Source organism: Pipistrellus hanaki (genome assembly GCF_964339955.1).
Source record: "Pipistrellus hanaki genome assembly, chromosome: 3".
In the NCBI taxonomy this organism is placed as follows: Eukaryota; Metazoa; Chordata; class Mammalia; order Chiroptera; family Vespertilionidae; genus Pipistrellus; species Pipistrellus hanaki.
Genome location: NC_140505.1, coordinates 148,323,860 through 148,347,106, shown reverse-complemented (window position 1 = coordinate 148,347,106; position 23,247 = coordinate 148,323,860). Strand labels below are relative to the sequence as shown.

Below are 23,247 nucleotides of genomic sequence, written 5' to 3'. Positions count from 1 at the left end.
TAATTTGTAGTTTTTCTACCCCATCATAGGACTCATCTTTTCCAAAAGTTAAAGGGGAGCAACCCTGAGTCAGGTGTATATACTGGATAGCACCTCTGGCTCTTTTTGACTTCTTGTTACTTGAAGTGGATGCAGGCTTCTTCTCTGATATTATAATCTCAGTGTACATATTCCATCTGCTGCTCCTCTCAGTGCTCCATCCTTCCTTTCTTTTCTTTTTTTTTAAAAAATATATTTTTATTGATTTTGTACAGAGAGGAAGGGAGAGAGATAGAGAGTTAGAAACATCGATGAGAGTCATCGATCAGCTGCCTCTTGCACACCCCCTACTGGGGATATGCCTGCAACCAAGGTACATGCCCTTGACCGGAATCGAACCCGGGTCCCTTCAGTCCCCAAGCCAACGCTCTATCCATTGAGCCAAACCGGTCTTGGCCATCCTTCCTTTCTATACAATTAAATTTGTGTTTGGGTCACAAATTTAGGGCATATTCAAATTATCTGACACCATTTAGCTAAGATCTTCCATGTCCAGTTGTTTCTAATGAGTTGTATGTAGGGCTCAAATCTAATCTATTGATAAAGGGATAAAAAAAAATAATAACTCACCTTGAGTGCATGCCATATGTTAGGCAGTTAAGTAAGTGACTTATATAAATTACAATGTAATCCTAACAACAGTCCTACGATGTGGTTATTATCCTTATTTGGCATATGAAGAACAAGAGGCAGGAGAGAGTACACAGCTAGCTCTAGGTCACTGCTATGGGCAGTCACTAACCTACTTGGTTGTCTGTCTCCTGAGCCCTCATAAACATGTTTTTATTTTATTTTATTTTATTTTATTTTATTTTATTTTATTTTATTCTTTTAAAATATTTTTATTGATTTCAGAGAGAAAGGGAGAGTGAGAGAGAAAGAGACATCAATGATAAGAGAGAATCATTGATAGACTTCCTCCTGCACACCCCACACTGGGAGTTGAGCATGCAATCAGGGCATGTGCCCTGACTGGAAATCGAACCATTACCTGTAGGTTCATAGGTCAATGCTCAACCACTGAGCCATGCCGGCAGGGCTAGTTTATATTTATATTTATTTATTTAATATATTTTATTGAGTTTTTTTTTTTTTTTTTTTTTTTTTTTTTTTTACAGAGAGAAAGGAAGAGGAATGAGAGCTAGAAACATTGATGAGAGAGAAACATCACCCAGCTGCCTCCTGCACACCCCCTATCGGGGATGTGCCTGCAACCAATGTACATTCCCTTGACCGGAATTGAACCTGAGACCTTTCAGTCTGCAGACCAACACTCTATCCACTGAGCCAAACTGGTTTTGGCTGACAAGACTAGTTTAATTTAAAACCATGAAGGTTTATAATTCTTGAATTTTCAAGCAATTACTTTATTTATAATTTTAGTGTTTTTTTAGATTCTTATCAGGCAAAGAGCAAAAAATGCTATGAGGATTTACAAACTCAGAGATTGTTGCAGCTGGAGTGAGTGATCTCAATGGCACCCTGGCCTTATCATCTGGTTTTATAGACTTAGCCTGTGTCTTAGACACCGGCTCTTTGAGGTTGATTTAGATTTCTGTGCTGATTGTTGATTCTCTTCTGATCTCTATTCAATTGCCTAGTCTGTGGCACTGAGTCATCTTCACCAGTTTGTTAGATTAATATCTTAGAGTTCAGTTGCTATTTATGCTCCAGCAGAACACTGTTACCATCAAGGGCACAGCCTGTGATAGAACATAACTGTCAAACACACTCACATTATTTGACAAAAATATTGCCTACACGTCAACTGTAGGATTCCTGGCAGAGTGCTGTGCTTATGGCTGCAACAAGGGAGATCGTTCTGTCCTTACTGGAACATTTATTTCCTTTATAATTAGTGACAGTGCCCTTTTTTTCTTTTTATCTTTGTAGGCCCCATTTGGTATAGTGTGATAAAGTTGATGCTTATTTTTATGTCACCAGCAATCAGATTTTTTGTTCCATTTTTAGAACATTTCTTACAGGGATTCTGAATACGTTTTTGACTTCTCTTTTGGAACATATCACCAAATTCTTACAAAGCTTAACAGCAAAGTTATTCAATGCCAGTCTAGCCTGAGAATTAATCACTGCCTAGACAAAAGGTTATTGCACCATGCTGATTATTTGGACAGTTCTGTATAACTGACTAGTTAATTACTTAGAAACTACTTCTAATTTTATTTTTCAAGATTAGATGCTCTGTTGCTTTTCTTTGAAGTTCCTTTTCTTTCCTTTCACCTCCCTCTCTCCCTTCCTCCTCCCCCCCCCCTCCTCCTCCTCCTCCTCCTCCTCCTCCTCCTCCTCCTTCTTCTTCTTCTTCTTTTTTTTTTTTTTACATCTAATTTGATGCTTGCTGGGTACAATGCCTCAAGTGGGTCTCATTGCTCTTGGCTCAATGCCTGCCTCCTAAGCACTGGGAATTATCTTGCATTCTATTGAGTTCCACAGCTGTATGTCTTAACTAACACTCAAAACCACTTTAACATCCTCACCCTGCTTCTGAAAACGCTTTCTTCAATCTCAGTGGACCAACTCCTCTTTCCTGCCTACATTCCCTTTAACCTTTGTACAAGTTGATGCTATTAACTGTACTCTCTTTGACATTTTCTTATTTGAATCCCATGATGAACACTATCAGCTATATCACTCTGCTGCTTTTGGTATTTTTTACTGGTACTTTATATATACCTTTTTATTGATTTCAGAGAGGAAGGGAAAGGGAGAAAGAGAAACATCAATGATGTGAGAGATTCATAAATCTGTTCCCTCCTGCACGGCCCCTCCTGGGGATTGACTCCACAATCTGGACATGTGCAGCTTGAACCAGTAACCTTCTGGTACATGGGATGACATTCAACCAACTGAGCCACGATTACTGGGCAGTCTTTGCCTAATTTCTGGGAATCTCTTCATTCTGACTTCAAACAGTCTAGATAGTTGGCATGAGCATAAAAGTTGGAGCACATGAAAACGCTGGTTAGTCTGGGTGGTTGTAATTTGTCGTTTAATAGAATGGTTGATTGTTCTCATCACTGATGTTTTCAACTTCGTTAGAAGGTCCAATAAGAAGTATCCATCTTCTCTGTCCAAGTCTTGAATAAATTAAGAAATAAGCTTATGGTGTCCAAAATAATACCTCTATTCTAGAAGACTATGTACTGGAGAATGTGACTTATGTCTACAGGCAAGGGGACTTCCTAATACTAATGTCCAGAACTAAGCAGGAGTCCCCAGCCCCAGACAATGCCATACTGCACACCTCCCCTGAGAGGCAGAACAGAATTTGGGGTGCTCTCCAGAAGTGATTTGGTCTCTAGAGAAAAGGTCCTAAGTTATACACACTAAATTTATTCTTTCAAAATGATCAACAAGTCATGTCTGCCTAGAAGTGGAGAGATGTTAGGAGTTCCATAGCTAATGGAGCATTCTCTCTCTTGAAGGAAACAACCTGGACTAGGGAATAGCCATTCATCCTAATAGTGTTAATTCTCTGTGGTAATCTGATGACTAGGGAAAAAAATGGTATGCTTGGTTATAATTGATTTATTCCACATAGTTAATAAAAGGGACAGTTGAGATCTCAGGTACTGCTTTGCTTTTAACCACTATCTAAAGATGAATTTTTAAAATATATTTATTGATTTTTTTACAGAGAGGAAGGGAGATAATTAGAAACATTGATGAAAGAGAAACATCAATCAGCTGCCTCTTGCACACCTCCCACTGGGGATGTGCCCGTGAACAAGGTGAATGCCCTTGATTGGAATCAAACCCGGGACCTTTCAGTCTGCAGACTGACGCTCTATCCACTGATCCAAACCGGTTTTGGCTAAAGATGAATTTTTTAATGTATATGATAAGCAAACTAGGGTGGCACCTTGTCACACATTGACCATTTCACAAATCTAACACTGATCCCCAATATGCTCCTGAAATATGTGTTGCTGTTTCATCTTATGTGTTAATGATAAACCACAGAAGCATATAGACTGTTACAATATAAGTATTCTTCACCACCAACACATCGTAAGTTATCCCTTCACCAGGCACTGACAAATAGCTACTTCCAAGACTCTACAAGAGGATAATTCAAATGAGATTATATTTGGAAAGAATTTTCTACTAATCTCTCTGAAGTTGCTGGTTTGCATACTTGATTAAATAAAAATTTAGTAATTAAATAATTAATTTTTCTGTCATAATTTCAGGTTAGTGTACTATAAAATATTCAATTTGTTCAGTTTCATTTTGTTTAGTCCTGTAACTGTTTTGAGGACAAGACAGTTATTTGAATTGAAAATATTGAGAAATATACCAATATTCTAACTGCAGATATTTTTATGCCTCATATACAGAAAAATAAGTGTCAGTAATATTCAATAATATTTAAGTCATAGAGGGACAGGGTTACTATGGGTGAGAAAGCATCAGGGTGAGAAAGCAGTTTATGCTTTATAAATATTAAATCATAACCATCAAAGTTTAGGATAGTGGTTATATAAGTAATTAACAAAACATCTATCCTACAGCTTAGATCATAACACTATATAAGTGTCTGTTAAATGAGAACTAAATAAAACAGTGAACTCAGTAGGAGTAGGACTTCAAGCAAAAATGGCACTGTGAATTCTAATGGTTTATATATCTTAAACTCTTTTCTAAATGCAATTTGTTGGCTATCCAGAGTATGCTGTGGCTCCTTATTTGTTTGGCTTGTGTATTCTTTCTGTACCTGAGATAAATTATAAATCTCAGTAAATTAAAACTTGGAAGCAATATTGCCTACAGGCTTGAAAGGCAAAAGAACCCTAACATCTAAATTACAATGCATTGTTATTCATTGAGTTTGCATAGACACTAATCTTCTAAAATAACTCCTACATCTATTATTTTATCGTTCATGTAAGACTCAAAACTCTGACTAAACAGATAGAAAATATGGTAAAAATATGACATATTATGTTAGTATCATTAGTGACACTTACTCTACAAAATTGCCCTTTGAAATTATTCAATTATTTCCAGGATTTCATACTAAGAAACTTATCTTTACAAAAGTTCTTTTGGTCTGTCATCGTCATGTCCAGCATTTCATTAAGGTAAAGAGACCATTGACACTATGAATATTACATTTTCATTTCTACTTGTGGTCTCAGACCTTTCCTCATGAAATCACATATAATGTTATATTTTGTCATTTCCATGCTTAGCTTTCAGACTATCTATAGAGCCTGGAGGTATCGTTGCTGTGTAATAAATCACCAAATTCAGAGGCCTGAAACAATCATACACATTTGTGATCACACAGTTACTCTGGGTAAGGAATTTGGGGGTAGCTTGGCTGGTTCACTTTGGGATCTCTCAAGAGGTTGCTGCAGTACATTGGCCACAGTCGTGTAGATGTAACTGAAAGTTCTCTTCTGAGATGGTTTCCTCAAATGGATGGCAAATTGGTGCTAGCTCTTGTCTGGAGCTCTCAGCTCCTTGGAAACTGAGTTTCAGTGTTTTTTTTTTTTTTTTTTTAATTGTTATTATTTAGTAAATCTATAAATTAAATGGGTAAAGGAATTATCAAGCTTGCAAGTACCAGAAACAATCTGAAAGAGTTAGAGGACTTGTAGAAAGCCATTATTGAAAACCAAGTTCTAGAAAGAAGAAAGAAATCAACGAGAGATTTGAATGCATGATATAGATAATAGGAATATCAGAAATGTGGGTGACATGACAGAGTTTTTGGCCTCTGGCCTGGTTTTGTCTCCTCAGTATTAATAGTTGTGGCAGGACCAGAACCTCCTGTCCCCTCCACCTCACCTGTGACAGGGAGCAAATGTCCAAACCTTTTTTGGACATTTTGATTGATCAGGATTGCTTGTCACCATGGGTCAGCCTGCATGGGATTAGTCTGGATAATTTAACCTTTCCCTTTTTGTCAATATAATGCCTGGCATTAAATGAAAACCTACTTTGAAATTGTAAGTAGCCCTGTTTTTTAAAACTGGTATATCTATACTGATGATGATGATGATGTAAAAATTTAATAATGTGATGATATTCATTTTTCACAACCGGGTCCTATACTTTCTATTCTATTGCCCATTTCAAAATACAAAATTGTGATAATAACAACCTGTAACATTATGAAATTGTTTTATTTATCTTTCTTTTTTGATGGGTTTTGACTTAGAAGTGCTATTTAATATGATTTTACTTAGAAAATATTTAGAAAATAAAGAACAAATTGATTTAATCAACATTATAGGGCATTATAATATATGCATGCATAAATTATGCTGCTAAATCATACATAGGAATCCAAAGTAAGATGTAAGGTTAATTTAGTATTATTTTATTCAATGGTTAGTTTCTCCTTAAATGGAAAAGTAACAGGTAATAATTTCCTTTCAGAATTACATATTTTCCTCCTGAACAATAATAAGCAATTTATGTCAATTCCAATTTTCATTAGTCTAATGGAAAACCTATATTATAGTAAAATATAATATTTTGACTTTCTCAATAAAATGGAAGGTTTATCACTGTTTTCCTGTGGGGAATAATTTATATAAACATATTACTAAAAGTTTATTTTAATACATATACTTTTGAAATTGACCTTAAACTCTGGATCTGAAAATATGATTCTTGCTGAGTTTTTATACTTTAGGGCAATGTGTTCTTTTCTTTTCTTTCTAGAACCTCTTTTGAATTGCATATAACGTAATATATATTTTTAGTACCAAATGGGATTATATTTCAATTCTTGATATTTAGATTCTGTCAAACTCAGTGAATCACAAACATTTTTTATGTAAGCTCCTACTTCTAATAAGAAATTATAACCATCTGCTCAATCTTTTTATAAATTCTCTTTGCACACTAAAATAACAAGATTTGATCTGATATTAATGGAGTGTGCCCTGAGGGCACAACAGTTTTATGATCTTATGTGAAGCTGTGTTTATCTAACTAGAATATCTTTTCTCCTTGATGATATTCTGATATGTTTTGCTATGTAATTTTCTTTGCTGATGTCCCATCAATGGAATAATTCTCTTTAGTTATTTTTTATTCTGTTGCCATTATAAATTTACAGAAATCAGTCATGAATACTTTAGATACTTATTTTAGTCTGATTGGAAATAAAGCACAATTAATTTTCCAGTGCTCTGGTCCAATTTCATTTTATCTTTTCTTCTCTTATTCTAGATGTAAGTAATGGACTTATATGTATTGTTAAGTATTTTAATATGTAAAATATTGAATATTAATTAGATCTTTAAATAAACTTATCAGTGTGTTATTTTTGGGTTAATTTTATTTATTAGTCATACAATAGAGAAAACATAAAAAGGAACTCTTTTTCTTTTTCTCTTAATAGGTGAGGAAAATTTCTTCGTTTTTAAACTAAAAGTCTTTTGAGCCCTAAATGGTTTGGCTCAGTGGATAGAGCATTGGCCTACAGACTGAAAGGTCCCAGGTTCAATTCTTGTCAAGGGCATTTACCTTGATTGAGGGCACATCCCCAGTAGGGGGTGTGCAGGAGGCAGCTGATTGATGTTTCTCTTTCATTGATATTTCTAACACTCTATCCCTCTCCCTTGCTGTGTAAAAAATCAATTAAATATATTTTTAAAAAGTCTTTTGAGTTAACAGATTTTGAGCTAATCTTCTCTGACCAAACTAATTCAAGATATAGATTGGAACATATAGTCATGTGATCCAACCCTGTAAATTCTACATGGCTAGTGGCCATTCCTCCTTGTCTGTCCTGAATAGAATTTACTACCTCCTGAGAGATTCCATCCTATATGTTCTTTCTGACTATTACTCCAGTAGATGAAATACTTGATAATGAAAATGTCTCCCAAGAGAGGGTCATCTCTGACGTGCATTTTAAGGCCATAGGAAATACAGGAGTTATTCAAGTGATGGGGAAGGAAGAGTATTCCAGGCAGAGGGTTCGGCATCAATGTAGAAAACTGCAGCTGTTTGCTGGTGATGGAACTAGAGTGAAAGTTAGGAAGTGGTGAGAGGGCAAAGTCAAGTCAAGCAATGCCTTTCTGTATCATATTAAGGAACTTGAATTTTATACTTTAGGGGAATGTTGATCAATGAAAGGTTTTAAGAGAAGGGATGGTGTGCCCATACTTGTATTTTAGCTAGAACTCTTGTCTTTTTATTCAATGGCTAGTTTGTCCTTAAATGGAAAAGTGGATTTGAGGTGGAAAAGGCTAGAGTGAGGAAAACCAGTTAGGTTGTTGCAGTTACCCACAGGTTGAGAACCGCTGCTGTAGAGCCTAAGACCATCGAAAAACACAGATATTTACATTATGATTCATTACAGGTATGAAGTAGCAACAAAAATAATTTTATGGTTGGGGGTCACTACAATATGAGGAACTGTATTAAAGGGCAGTGGCATTAGAAAGGTTGAGAACCACTGTTCTACAACTTCCCAGGAGTAGGGCTACCCCCTCCTCTTACCTGGGAGCACAACCACTTCCATTCCTTCTCCTCTAAGGCTGTTTAGTTTATGTATTTGCTCAATGCCTTCTTGTGAGAATCTCTATTCAAGAAGAGGGACTCAGAACTCAGGATAAAAATCTGGGAAATACTCCTTTCCATTCTTTTGCTGTTGAGAACATAGCAGCAAAAAGCCAAGAAAGTAAAGTAATTTCTCCATAATTTTCTTGCGCTTAATAGCCTACCTCTGTTTTACATAATGCATGTGAGTTCATTATATATTTTAATATGCTTTTATATTTTTAATCTCATTAAAATTTTATGACATCTTATTGGTCTTAATCTTACTGTATTTCCAGGAAGTAGTCCAAGTTGTAGTCCATTTCAGTGAACTTGAACCAGTATTTATAGCTGTTAATCTCTGCCCTCCAGTCCTCACATCCAACACATATATATATAGGTGTGTGTTCCACCTTAATGCTTATGATTGTTTTAAGATTTATATTCCATGACCTTGACCATATTGAAGGTGACAGTTCATACAATCCAAAATAGATTTTACTAATAACATAAATATACACTCGGGTTTATAAATATAACTGTGATTAAAATAAAAGTCACGTATAACACTGCCAGAAATGTACCTCTCTTAGTGATGTCTTTGACTTTTGCTGACCTATAAGAACTTTTTTCACTCAGCTATTTCCTGAAACTCTTTCTAAAGGAAAGTGTTATAAAATTCTGAATTCTGTCACCTATAGGAAAGGTGGCTTATAATTTATTGTCCAAATCCATACACTTAAGAAAGGATGGGGATATATTAATAATTATGCTAGAACAACAGTTATAAGCCACTACTGTCCCAAGCAGTGTACAGTGACACTACAGGGCAAAGACAGCACATTTTCATGTGATATCCTCAGATTAATTTTGAAGTTCTTGGTTGATGTGATTTGACTACAAATTTAGGCCATACCATGTCTGGTCTGAAATATTGCAGCACTTTCATTGTGTGCTTCAGGTGAATTTCAAGCCAAATTAACCTGCCCTGTATGCTAATGACTCTAATGATTGAAATTAGTGCCAGTGAGCTTGGCAAGGACAGCATAAATGGTACTGTCACATTTCTCTTTTTATTAACTGTCTCACTTCAGCCAGTATATAGTTAATTCACTATGTTTTATTTGCAAAGCACTCTTAAATCAACAGCATTATTATCTGACTTTTAAAGTACATTCTTAGTGAATTTTTTGATATATGCATATGCTAAGAGGGAGATTCGTGTTTAAATTTTCAAGGAACTCTAATTGCTGGTCTTCATAGTTCTTCAAATAGGTCTTGATTTGAAGCTAAAAGGACTCCCAGCAAAGGGAACACAGAGACTCAATGAGTCCAAAATAAGGTCAAGTTTTCAGCAACTACTCAAATGATGATTGACTTCAAACACCTCGTTGCCCTGCTCACAGCACCCAGAAGAACCATGGCTGGCCTGTAATAAGCACATTATATATTTGTTCAATGAATGAATAATAGTCCTACAGTTTGTGCTTCCATATTTATGACATGCATTTTTTTTGTTCTCAAGCATTCTGTGCTTAAAATCTATTTATGGTACTCCTGTCCCTGGGTTGTATGGAGGCTTCCCTGGGCTTTCCATACTTTTTGATTCAACTAAATCAATCGGGTTGTAATTTGCAGGGCTGCTTTCCTTTGCTTCAGTAGAAAGTTTTCTGTGTTCTTTTAGTTACAATCCACATTCCACCCCGACTTTCAGATTTGCCCTTTGCTTTTCTGGTGCAAGCCAAGAAACCAGATGATGTAACCAAATCTATCTTTTTGCTCTATTTAAAGTTTTAGCTAGGGTAATGTTTCTGTTAGCCTGGTTTCCAAATGAAATCTAAAGTGCTGTTTTAATAAGAGTGAGGTACAAGGGAAAATCTAGCAGTTAAATCTTAAAAGATCTTTCTATGCTCAGTAACCTATAAAGAACCTATCTAGCCCTAGAAAGACAATTTTCAGATGGAGAAGTGTGTGTGTGTGTGTGTGTGTGTGTGTGTGTGTGTTCATAACTTTGACTTATCATGAATAAAATGAGAATATTTTCTTTAAGGAGAAATTCTATTATAAAATTTTAGACCTACCCTATTTTAATTATAGTTTATATACATATATCATCTCCTGTATCATTATTTAGATACACTTTCTCTGGAGTGGACATAAGTATATTAGAAACTTTATCTTAGGAGAAGCCAGATTGACCTGTATTTTTGTTTTTTACTCCCATGGTTTTCATCTTCCCCATCTTGCCCTCATTTTTATTCTCTACCATTGATGTCAAACACTTTTCTGAGCTAATTCTGATGTCAGTAATTTTTACTTTAGTGTTCTTCCTAATACATTTTCTTCTTGAAATATTTACATTTTAACATGCTAAGTTTGGCATTTATTTTTGTAACTGGAATTTTAGGTCTCAGTATGGAATCTATGTTTTTCTGGGAGCCACACCAAACTCTGTAACGCATGCACATGTCCTCCCCCGTCCTCCCCAAACACACACACACTTGTGTAGATACCTGTGCATGTGTATGAATATTTTAGCTATGAGTAAGGCTGAGTCATCTCTCTCTTGTGATCGAGACTTTACATTTATTCTAAGTTTCCATGCACCTTCAGTAATGGGATTCTCACATAAGGAAGGCCTGCCTTGGTTTTATTGTCTGGCCAGTGTCAGGAGTGGGTCTCTGGAAGCCAAGGGGAATTGTATGGAATCTATGTAACGTTTTTATCATTTGTCTTAAGTAGTTTCAGCTGAATAAACCAAAAACATATTTGTGAAATCGACGATAGCAGGTAGGTGCTCTAATCCATCTTGTTTTGATGCAGCAGGATGAGCAGTCTCTGTATGCCAGATTCTCATGTTAGTATCATTTGCTCCAGGATGACATAGGGTTTATTTTGGACTTCATTTCTGAGCAGCAAAATGGACATTGTACAGTGATTTCACCAATAAGTCAGTCTTATAGCAAAGACTTCAGAATGTGGTGGGATAATAAATATTTGCTAAGACAGAGCAAAGATGAAAGAATTTTGAGTTATAGTATATACTGACTAACCATATTTATATTTCAGGTCAGTTGCTCCGGTTAAAAATGTTTCGAGAGGATCACGGGTCGTGGATGACAATGTTCTTCAGCACGATTCTCTTTCTCTTCATATTTTCTCACATATACAACATGATTCTTCTCATGGATGGGAACATGGGGTAGGTTATATTTCTGTTTTCTACTGTGGTGAATGTCATGTTTGAAACTCAAAAGAATTCAAAGAGAATTTCTTAGTTTTTTAGCAGGCTAAATGTCGTTTACAAGTATTTTACACTAAGGAGGAATACTTGATGCATTTTCTTACTTAAGACATTTCAAGTATTTTCTCCCAGAAGCTTTACACAATATTTACGTTGTGTTTCTTATCCTTTAGGTTCTCTATGAGGGTAGCTACTAATTTCATTCCAGTGACAGAGAGTCTGAGAATCAGGAAATCTTATTGTTTTGTTCATACTCACTAGATTAGTAAGGCTGGGTAGAGCTGAAGGTCTCCAGATTTGCAATTCCATTGCTCTCCAATGCCTGGCTGAATGAAGTGTTTGATGCTGGTGGCATTTAAAAAAAAAACAAAACTTTCTTGGCAGTTCCAACAGAAAGACTTTTGTTATAAATGGATCGTTTTAGAAGTGGCCACCCTGTATTAAATCCAGGGTTGTGATCTATACTTATCTAATCACTAATCAAATCACCATGGCATGAAGAAGTGCTGCCGAGTAGATTGTAGATTATTTTTACCTTTCTCCAGGTCTCGGTGTGCTCTTGGTAAGTTTGAAGGGCAGAAAATAAGGAGAATTGCTTAGTCTGTAGCGTTAAGAATTAGATTAGTGACAAGAATAAGCTGCTTTCGATACCTGTGGTGCACTGAAGTAGTTCATAAGGAAGGTGCTGATTTATCCTCCCAGAGATTGGAAAGTTGGGTTATAGCCTTTCCTTCTAGACAGAGGCGAGGCAAGCTTGTCGGCCAGTTCTATAGTGCAATTACTTTGATGTTATATGTATGTCTTAGCCACCACTGTTCAATGCCGAGAGGGATAGCTCAATTAAAATTGTGTTTCTTTCCCCCACCATTAAAGGAGATGAATAGTAAAGGGAAAACAGGTATTTCACAAGTTTTACACTTTCATCTATACTAACAAATGATACATTCAAACAATGTGATTTTAGATCAAATGTTCAAGCTTTAAACATTAAAATGCTTTATTTATAATTATTTCTTGAGCTTTAAAATATGCCATTTCTACTGGGTCTGTTTTTAAACAGTGGAGCTATACACTCTAACACATGGCGACTCAGAATAAGCCTCAGCCGCAGAACTATGCCTGTGATAATGATGCTCTTAGAATCACCGAGCACAGCCAAAGGTCTGGAGCTGAAGTGCATGCTACCACTGGAACCAGAGGGAGAATGGACCCAGGTCTCTAATTTACATTTTTAAGGCTGCTGCTGGAAATAATACATTAAATAGTATATAAAATATATCTTTTTCTCAGAAGTTGACTTTTCATCCAATTCTATTTTTTTAAATATATTTTATTGATTTTGTACAGAGAGGAAGGGAGAGAGATAGAGAGTTAGAAACATTGATGAGAGAGTCATCGATCAGCTGCCTCTTGAACACCCCCTAATGGGGATATGCCCGCAACCAAGGTACATGCCCTTGACTGGAATCGAACCCGGGTCCCTTCAGTCCCCAAGCCTACGCTCTATCCATTGAGCCAAACCGGTTCCGGCTCCAATTCTATTTTTAAAAAAAATATGGAGCTAATAAACTAACCATAAGTGCTTGTTCTGAGGGAAAAACAGATTTAACTGTAATGAGTTAAATGCAACAATAGATAATCCCTGGCATGTTGTAAAGCACTCAATAGCTAATAATAAAACTCGCCCTAATGTGAGCCACCAGTCACTGAGCACTCGGTACCAGACATGACTTGTCTGTCTTAAGCCTCATGATGACCCTATGCAATAAGTATTTTTATTATCTTCATTTTACAGAGTCAGAAATTGCGGGCCAGAGAGATTTTGTCACTCATCTAAGGATATGTTATAATTAAATCTGCATTTTAAGCAATAACAGAGGACTAGAATTCACAGCTTAATCTTTCTGTAATTAAGCTGTGGATTCTAGTTAGATAGCAGGCTCTTCGGCTAGCAGATTTGATCCATGGTCAATCCCGTTGCTCACTATATGCCCATAAGCCTTATCTTTATATTTTTGCCACTCAATCTGAATTTGAAAGAAGTAGGAGTTATGTGCAATACACTAGAATTCATGTGTATTGATCTTACCTAAAATCGAAAGTGATTTCCTTGGATTCTCAGGCTAATTACAGCATTCCATATTCTTATGTATCTCTTGCACTCTTCATCAATACGCTTCACCTTTGTAGGAAAAAGACCATTTACTGAAAAGACATCTTAATGGTGCCACTTTAAAAAATAAGTCCAAAGCAAGGGATAAATTATTTAGTTCTATAGATAAAAAGAATTTCACCTCTATTTATAAAAGGTGTGTTACTGACTTTTATGACCCATGCCAGGGATTACACTTTAAGGTAGGAATGTAAACTTGGAGCAAAATCAGCTCTAGAGCAAATGGATACAACTGTGCTTTGGGGGTTTTCCCGGAGACACCACAAGGCGTTGCCTCATCCTTTGCAGGGAATGATGGAGCCAGAGGGAGTGGAAAGGACAGTGGGCACAGATACCACAGTCAACTGGCTTCATACAAGAGGGTTGTTGGCCATTGAGGAGCACTCAGGATTCTTGATGGTGAATCTGATGTCCACTGGGCATCTCAGTGTACTCTGGTGTGTGGATCTCTCCAGGAATATTGGTCTAGAACTATTCCGAAAAGGATTTCAAGGATTTTCCATGATGTCTAGACCTTCAGGCCTACATTGAGTGGGTGTAAGGTTTCCGAGAGGGAAAAAGGAGTTTTCCTAGAATGATTGGCCTTCTCTCCCACTCCTACCCCCGTTTTAGGATTGGGTGTAAATGTAGACTAAGACAGAGCCCTTTGATTCCTTGTTACAAAGAACACAATTCCTAGGTTTATCTGACTAGAAGCTCAAGAGTGTTAGCCAGAGCTAACTTGATAAGAGTCAAGTTGCCTGCTCCTGGCTTTCTGAGTACAGTGAATTTCCTGGAGTGTGCACTAACTCTTACACCTTTAGCCACCTGTGCAAGCCAACAGAGAGGCAGTCAGGGGAAAGAGGCCAGATGGAGGGGAAGAGGCCAGTTGGCTGGCTGGGCCAGAAGGGACCGAGGTTCATGCCATTGGTATTTTCTACACCGAGGGAAGTCTCATCTTACCTTTGATTCATTCCGCCTCTCTACACCTCACACCACCAAAATGCTGCTATCACAACTTCTTTTAGTCTTTCAGTCACCACGACCAAACTAAATTCATCTCTCTGTAAATGTCTGAACTGTGGGCGAGGGTTCTGCTATATATAGAAGGCTCTGATCCTGGGCAGGGTTTTACATGTAGACATACTTTATAAAACAACTTCCTTTTTACAAGGTGGTTGACCAGGTAACCTGAAGCCTGTCCTAATACAAAATCTTTAGAAATGCTGGAAAATAGGATGCAGCCGATAAACTATTTTTTAATCTATGGTTGGGCTTACCCATAAGAAGGGAAAAACTCAAAGACAGAAATGAAGAAGGACTTGAGAACCAGGGCAGTGAGCCTGTGAAGTGACACTTGAGACAGTGACTTAGGTACTTGAGTTTAATTCCTGTGACAGGACCAGAAATAAGGATTTGGTCTCATATCAAGTGAGAAATTGAAACAGAAGCCCTTGCATTAGGTGGCCCTGAATTAGAAAGCACATAACCACTAGCACAGGCAGCATCTACAGAGCTTCTCTGACCCCCTGGACGTTGGGTGACAAACAACCTTCCATGGAATTCATAACCGCAGGTGTGGCTTTTTTATTTTGATATACATTTTCCTTTTGCTTTTAGATACGTTCCCCCAAAACAACAACAACAACAACAACAACAACAAACAACAAAACAAACAAACAACCACTCATCCCTGGCCATTCTTTTCTCCCAGTTCCAGGGTCCTACTTCTCTCTGAAGCCCCTTCCCCAATAACTTCCAGAATTCCTCTGATTTATTATTTAGAGCACATGTGTCAAACACAAGGCCCGCGGGCCAAATCCAGCCCGCCAGGCCTTGCAATGTGGCCCGCACCACGCTGTCATCACTGCACTCCGCTGTCAGTTTATGACATTGTCAGTTTATGACTGTTCAGTAAACCATTCGGCCCGCAATTTAGGCTGGATTTTAGATTTTGGCCCCTTCTCTGATTGAGTTCGACACCCCTAATTTAGAGAAATTTAGTTCCCTTTCATCCCAACTTCTGTCCATGGCAGTTTATCCGGGGTTTTTCCTTTCATAGCCGAAATCTTAACAAATTTTCCAATCAAAAGCACCAGTCCTCTGAGATAAATGTTGCTGCCTTCTCAAAATGCCACAGCATTTTGAGTTTGTTTTAAAAGTAGCGATTGTCCTTTATCTTTTGATTCAACTGATGTTTAACTGTCTCTTGGGAGAGAGATAAGAAAAAGTGGCAAAAAAAAAGCTTGTTTTCTAATCATCACAGTTCAACAGTCTGCTGAATCATTTACATTCAGGGCTGAAGCCTAAAGAAATATGAAACCATTTCTTTCCCCACAGCCACGGGATTTTATTAAAAATGATTCTAAATAAATCCCTCTCCTTGCTTTTTAAAAATTTCATCTATGTTCAGCTAGCTAACCTAAAGCCAGTCTATTCAGTAGAAAATCTCTATTTGGTATAAATAAACAGAGGTGTGTAAAGTACAGGTTGAGGTTTTTCTAGGAACTGACACTTTAAACCCTTTTTGATGTCGTCTTTCTTAGTCATGGAATTTTTATAGCGTCTACAGTATAAAGCCCTACTTCAAGAAAGGCTTTCCTGGTGTTTTCAAATATCCCAGCTCCCCTCAGGATAACACATGTTTTATGTTTAAGGAAGGAAGCCTGTCCAGTGTTTCCCAAACTCTTCCCAGGGGTACAGGAAGAGTTTGGTGGGGGTACCTGTTGCACCGGAGTTTGGTGGGGATATGCACTGCACCGTGTTTAGCTGCACCTAATTCTACATTCCCATGAGTACGAGGGGTACTCAGCATTACAAAAATTATAGAAGGGGTACACATATGTCAAAAGTTTGGGAAACACTGGACTGTACACCATAGTTGATGTTCATAAAAAAAATTCCGAAAAAAGCCACTTGATGGCAGCAAAGGGCATGTTTTCAAGCACTGACAGCCTCACTGTATTGTCTTTCTCCTCCAAGAAAAGAATCTTTCGGATTTCTGAAGCTTGGTGTTGAAATGGTTGTGTTCCTGATTGTTAGTGGGCTTCTTTGAAGAAATTCATGTAGTGAGCTCTATATAAACACTTACTATTTTGTGATGTGTGAGGCCCCCGTTTATGTTCTAAAACAATTTTAAATAATAGTGTATATAACCATGTTTGTGCACACGTCTATATTTTATAGACTTATTTCAGGGTTACAGGGATATCACCGAGGAAATTAGACACTTGACTTACGTATAAAAATTCCTCTATGAATTGGAATTTCCAAAGACTATGTAGTATTTTAGGGTAGGGTATGAGGAAGCTGATGTTTTCTAGTGTGAATGACAAAAAGAAGGAGTTTTATTTTTCTTGATACAAAGCCTTTTCCAGAGAAGTTTTACAAATAGTAATTAGTAAATAGGTATGTGTTAAGTATTTTTGGGGTCGAATTTGAGAAATATGACAACATGGTTAAGGCCATTTTGAAAAATGTATTAGTATTTATAATCAGGACCTGAAAAAAATGAAGGTAAGAATCAGGTGATGGGTATAGTGAATATGGATTAGACTGCCTGTCTTCTGTTATCATCCTGATAAGTTTTATAAGAGCTAATGAGGAATGCTCATTAAACGTCTAAGGGAGATGACAGGAGGGAGTATTTGAAATGGACACTTACCTAAAATCTAAAATGAGTGGTACAGAGGGGACAGCAAAAGGAACTGCATAGACTTGTCTATGGGTTGGAGGGAATTATTCAAGATTTAGTGTTTTTAAAATCCATTGCTCCCAGCTTACTTAAGCCTTAGCTCTGATACTCTTAACCTCATTTTTAAAAGAATGCCCCATACTTCAGCCCATCACTGTGTCCACACATGGTATTAAAAAAGACTCTCTGATTTATAGCTTCAGTTTCTGTTGCCTGAGGTACAGATTTTAGCAGATTATTTTCTCCCCAAAGCTGAATTACTCTTAAGTGGAAAAATTCAGGGTGAAGTTTTACTCCAGGCAGTATTGTTCTCTTTACTAAGTTTGCTATTTTTGAAACTTTCACGAATGTTTTCAGAGTCCTTTCTCAAACTGTTTTGCTCTGGTTAGTCACCACTGACCTAGCGGTAGAAGCTCTGAAACATACTTTTACTGTTAAGAACTGCGATTGTCACTTGCTATTGCTTTTCAAGTACACAGTTGGTTGACCTGCTCCCACTCTGTACATGATAGCTTCAGTCTCAGAAAGGAATGTTTGTGTGTTTGACTCTCTGTTTTCAAAGGTGCTAAATTTATTTTGGGAAATAGCAAGAAAAAATTGAAATAGTCTTTAATAATGTTAAGCTATACAACTTTGGTCTGAGCTATACTGATAAAATTGTTGACCTTCAGGGATATTAATGTAGGTATTAGTAAAAGAAAATAAGAGTACGTTATTATTTTCAAAGCGATGGGTATATGCTAGTAGGGATGGGTAAAGGATTGAAGCCCTGGGCAGGGTTTAGGAGCTGGGGTGGGGAGAAAGCTTAGCTGTAAATATTCATGAATCCTGAAGTACTGAGCCAATGGCTGGAAAGCTTGATTGGCTGCTGATTCAAGGCTAAATGCAAATTCTGCTGGAGTGGTGCTCTAAATATTTTGTTGGCTTCACTCTTAATTAGGCTAAACACTGACTTGCTTGTACAATTAATTCACAATAATAGCACAATTAATTACTAAGGCTGGGGGAAGGGGCAGAGCTGGCTACTGAGAATGGGCTGGTGAGAAGAAGAGCTGGTTACTGAGAACGGCTGAGTCTGGTCAAGAGGGCTGTCCCAGGGGGCACTGGAGGGAGGCTTGGTGAGAAAGGCAGAGAGAGAAACAGAGAGAGGGAGGGAGTCAGGGAGGCAAGGAGGCAGGGTGAGAGAGACAGACTTATTTACCCAGAGGCATTAGAACAACAGGGCAGTTTGCTGCTTTTAAAATTAATGCTTTCACATTACTTGGTTGGGATAGTACAGAGGTAGAAAAAGCACAGCGTATCTAAATTACCACAAGTTTACTGTTAGTATCGTCTGAATTGAATAGTTTTAAAACATTAATGAAAAACACAGTCAATGTTGCACCCTTACTATTCTGTGGGAGTGCATTATCTGTACAGACTCCACATTGATTTGACACACTTAAGAGGTGTTCTGTTCACAGTTGCTTATTTCAACTCTGCTGTTAAATAGTTCACCAGTTTTACAGAGGGAAAATTCTGATCCAGGAAACAGAGTACCTGGATTTTAGCCCCATTTTAGCCACTCACTGGCAAAAGTAACTCAGAAAAACTGTAGTTTTTCTCATTTTTAAGATATGGGTTGTGATTATGGGGTTGTTACTGGTATTACTATCATCATCACCATCATCTTAATCTGGAAGAAATGCATGGTTCTAAAGTAAAGAAAGAAACTAAATTTAAGATTGCTGAGAAAGTGGCATTTCTGTCATAGTTTATCCCATTTGTAATCTAGTAACCCCATAGTTACTTTTGAGGGATTGATGAAAAACAGTAGAGTTCTACTAATAAAAGACTTCAGCATTCAAATTGACCCTTGGAAAGGTAACATCATTGGGATACACTGCTCTGGCTTCTCAGGAAGGAATGGCTACAACCTCTTTCACTCTTTCACACCAGGCCAGGAGAAGAATGCCTCTCTCACGGTGGAGAGAAGTGAGCGCACCTGTGCTCTCCTTGAGGCGAGGATCACATTGGAACCGGTTAACTTCCGTCTAGTGCAGTTCCCTTAGGCTACCGCCAGGGGACTCTGACATTCTACTTTTTTTTTTCCCCTCTAGGGAAGCAAAAGCAAATATGCAAACATACTTGATAAATGTAAAAAGGCATGGAAAAGCATAATTTTATTTGAAATGTTAAAATTACTTAGAAGTGGGACACTCAAAGACCGATCTTGATTTAAGCAACCCTTACCTGATTAAAAAATACTAATACTGACATATTGTTTACAAGGAATGTTTGAAAGAAAGAGAGTATTAGATTTTTACTTATATTTTATAGTCTATGTAATTTAATTCTCTTGCCCTAAATATTAGAAGGATGATTCCCAGGTACTTTGCAAAGCATAAAATGTTCAGTATTCTGTGCAGTAATAACAAATAATATATATGCCACATATAAAATGCTTATTTTCTTTTAGCAAATAACAATAGATTTTTTGCTTCAAGATTATCTAGATCCTATCTATATGTGCATGTTGTGTTATCCTTAATATATCTTATATGGAATACCATAAATTATTCAGTATACTCTTATTAGAGATTTTGATGAGCAAATTAAATATAAGCATCCAAAATAAACCACTGATGATAAAGTTATGTGTAATACACAGAGATAAGAATCTGCAACAGTTCTGAACCTTACAGAGGCATCTTAGTTGAATATGTGGATATACATAAAGCTGACGAGCAAGTAGGATTTCATGGTCTTAAATGAGCAACAGATATAATATTTCTGTTGGGATCATGCCAAGTTAATATAGGGCTTAGCAGAAAGGGGAGAGCTAAGCTAAAGAATTTTATTCAGCCTCTTAAATAATTTAAGGGTCTGAAGAGGATGATATTATTACTTCACTGCATCATCTAAAGGTGAATCAGTTTAGGGTTAGTTTATGAAAATTCAATGACCTAAACTAGTAAAGAAGCTAGGTTTGTGCACCCATTTGGTGAACTGCTTCTAGAGAATTTACTTATTACATAGACCCTTCATGCTTTTGAGGAGTTCCTAGTTGAAATTCCTAATAGGCACGTTTCTTACCTTTCTTAGGAACAAGGTCTCAGAGTAGGACTATCCACACTGTTGCTCTCACAGAACTCTGCCTCAGTGATTACAAAACATTTTCTGATATCTACTTTACACATCAATGACCAGTTGTAGTTTAAAGACTGATCTCATTGAGCCCTAACCAGTCTGGCTCAGTGGATAGAGCATTAGCCTGCAGACTGAAAGGTCCCAGGTTTGATTCTGATCAAGGGCATGTACCTTGGTTGCGGGCACATCCCCAGTAGGAGGTGTGTGGGAGGCAGCTGATCAATATTTCTCTCTCATTGATGTTTCTAACTCTCTATCCCTTTCCCTTCTTCTCTGTAAAAAATCAATAAAATATAGTTTAAAAAAAAGATCAATCTCATTGAGATCAAATACATTTTGAGAGCTGGGTCAGGAAGCAGGTGATGGACAGGTTTGTCATAGCCAGATGATGAGTGATCGCAGGTTACAAAGACAAGGAGGGGATCTAAGTAAAAGTTGGCAACAAGAGGTTACGTGACAGGGTTGTAGACTAAATTCATAGATTATTTAAGAATCAGCAACAAGATAACGCAAAAATCAGAAGTTTTGGAGGATTTAATGAACAGTATAGACTTTCTTCCCTAGCCTCCTGAATTTTGTGTACAAGATGAGGGAGTGTATAAACTTCATTTTTAAAACCACTGAAGGGGGTATCTCAGAATTAAAGCCACAAAGCAGGAGCTTCCAATAATAAGATCTTAGAACTATAATATATCAGTCAGGACAGGTTATAGGATGTCTCAGTAACAAACAAATCTAAAAATGTCAGTGGCTTAAAACCGCCAAGTTTATTTTGTGCTCACGCTGTATGTTCACTGTGAGTCAGCTGGAGGGTTCTAATTCGAGGCCCCCTCCCTGGGGGATCAAGGCTGAAATAGCAGCTATCCTGTGAGAGGCTAGTAGCTGGCCTTGGGTGGTCTCACAGCAGGAATTCAACATTCTGCCTGGGAGCTACCTACTTCACTTCGCACAAGTCTTTGATTGGAAGTAATTATTTGGCTCCACTCAAGCACAAAAGGGCTGGGGAGTGCAATCATGCCAGGGACCCAGCAGGGGGAGCACAGAACAGTTCAGAAACAACACACTGACCACCACCGGGCCACTCCAACCACACTAGGAAGTGAAGATGTTTTTTTCTGAAACTTACATCTCAAAGACCTTCCTATATACAGTGCCCTTAACATCCTTCTCCACACAGTGTCTTTCTTCCTGTGAAGGTGACATATAAAATGATTTAAAAAAAAAAGTATTATAATGAGATTTGACATGAGGCATGGATGAATTTCACATCAAAGTCCAATTTTTATTTAATTGTATATGGTGTATTCAATTGTATATTTGCTAGGAGAAAGGGGAGGTATTCAGGTTAGACATTGCACTGATGGTGGCTACAATGCTCTGGTTCAATTCTTGTCTACAATTGGTAGACATTCTGACTTGGTTGAATACATCTATTTTGGTTGGTACTTCTTACGCCATGTGTGTTCTAAACATGTTGAATATTATCCTCTGTTAGTGGAAATAAATGAGTTAAGTTAGTGAATTCAGGAGAAAAGGTACAGGTCAGCAGGACTTTATGAAGATATGAATAAAATGTATAATAAGTCACAGGGATTATGAAGTATTTTACCTTCTCATTTCTACAAAACTGAGATGAGTCACGCACACAGCTAGATTTTGACCAATTAGAGTCAACTTGAGGCTGAACTTGTGCATGGCTCCTGGTTTCCCTGGCAACAGGGTTCCCTTCCCATGCTCATAATGTTATAGTGTGAGCAAAGTTATAATTGGAGGTAGAGAAATATGTCTTCACCTCCTACCTCTGGGAAAGTTAGGGGAGAAGTTTGCTAAAGGCAAAGGATGAGGTCATGATAATGAAGGAATTTGGAATTTGAAAAGAAAAGGAAAATGAAATTGAGCCTGAGCTTGATGCTTGTGGGCACAGCACTGCACATAGCAACGCTTCTCCCCTGACCAGTTAAAGCCAGAGGATATAGGAAACTGTGTGGTTGCCCATCTATAGGATCTCTTCTGGCAGGGCCCAGGAAAAGCCCTGGCCGGGAAGCGGTGGCCTGTGTGAGTTGGCGTGGATTGGAGCCCTCTGCTGTGTGTGCTCTGCCTGTTCCCGCAGATGCCCAGGAGGCTCTCATTTGCCCAGGAGTCAAAACAGACTTGTCCTTGATTTTCTGAGAAATTGGTTTACTTTGTCCTTCATGTTGTCCTTGAGTGTTACTTGTCCAAATATATTTTTTCAAACTGTTCAATAGTCTGGGCCTTTTCTGCTTTTATTAAATATATGTCGAACGGGCACCGCTGCTTGGAAGATTGAGAGACTGAGAGAGTCGGTAATGAGCATTTCACTTTTTCCATTCTATTTTTTTCTTCTTTGAACCTTTCTCGCTAGAAAAAGAAGAGGATAAGGAGTGCTCGCTGTCCATTCCACTCTATATAGCTCCTTAAACAAGTCCCAATTTAAAAAGAGGA

The 23,247-nt window shown here is 37.5% G+C and overlaps 1 protein-coding gene across 1 annotated transcript in view; it reads left to right on the top strand.

Moving 5' to 3' along the window:
- The window catches only part of TMEM117 (transmembrane protein 117), a 426,011-nt gene that overhangs the window by 77,572 nt on the left and 325,192 nt on the right, over window positions 1-23,247 (top strand). Inside the window, exon 3 of the mRNA XM_084876659.1 lies at window positions 11,635-11,767. Within this exon, the coding sequence (XP_084732785.1) occupies window positions 11,635-11,767 (133 nt within the window). The remainder of the gene's footprint in view (window positions 1-11,634; window positions 11,768-23,247) is intronic.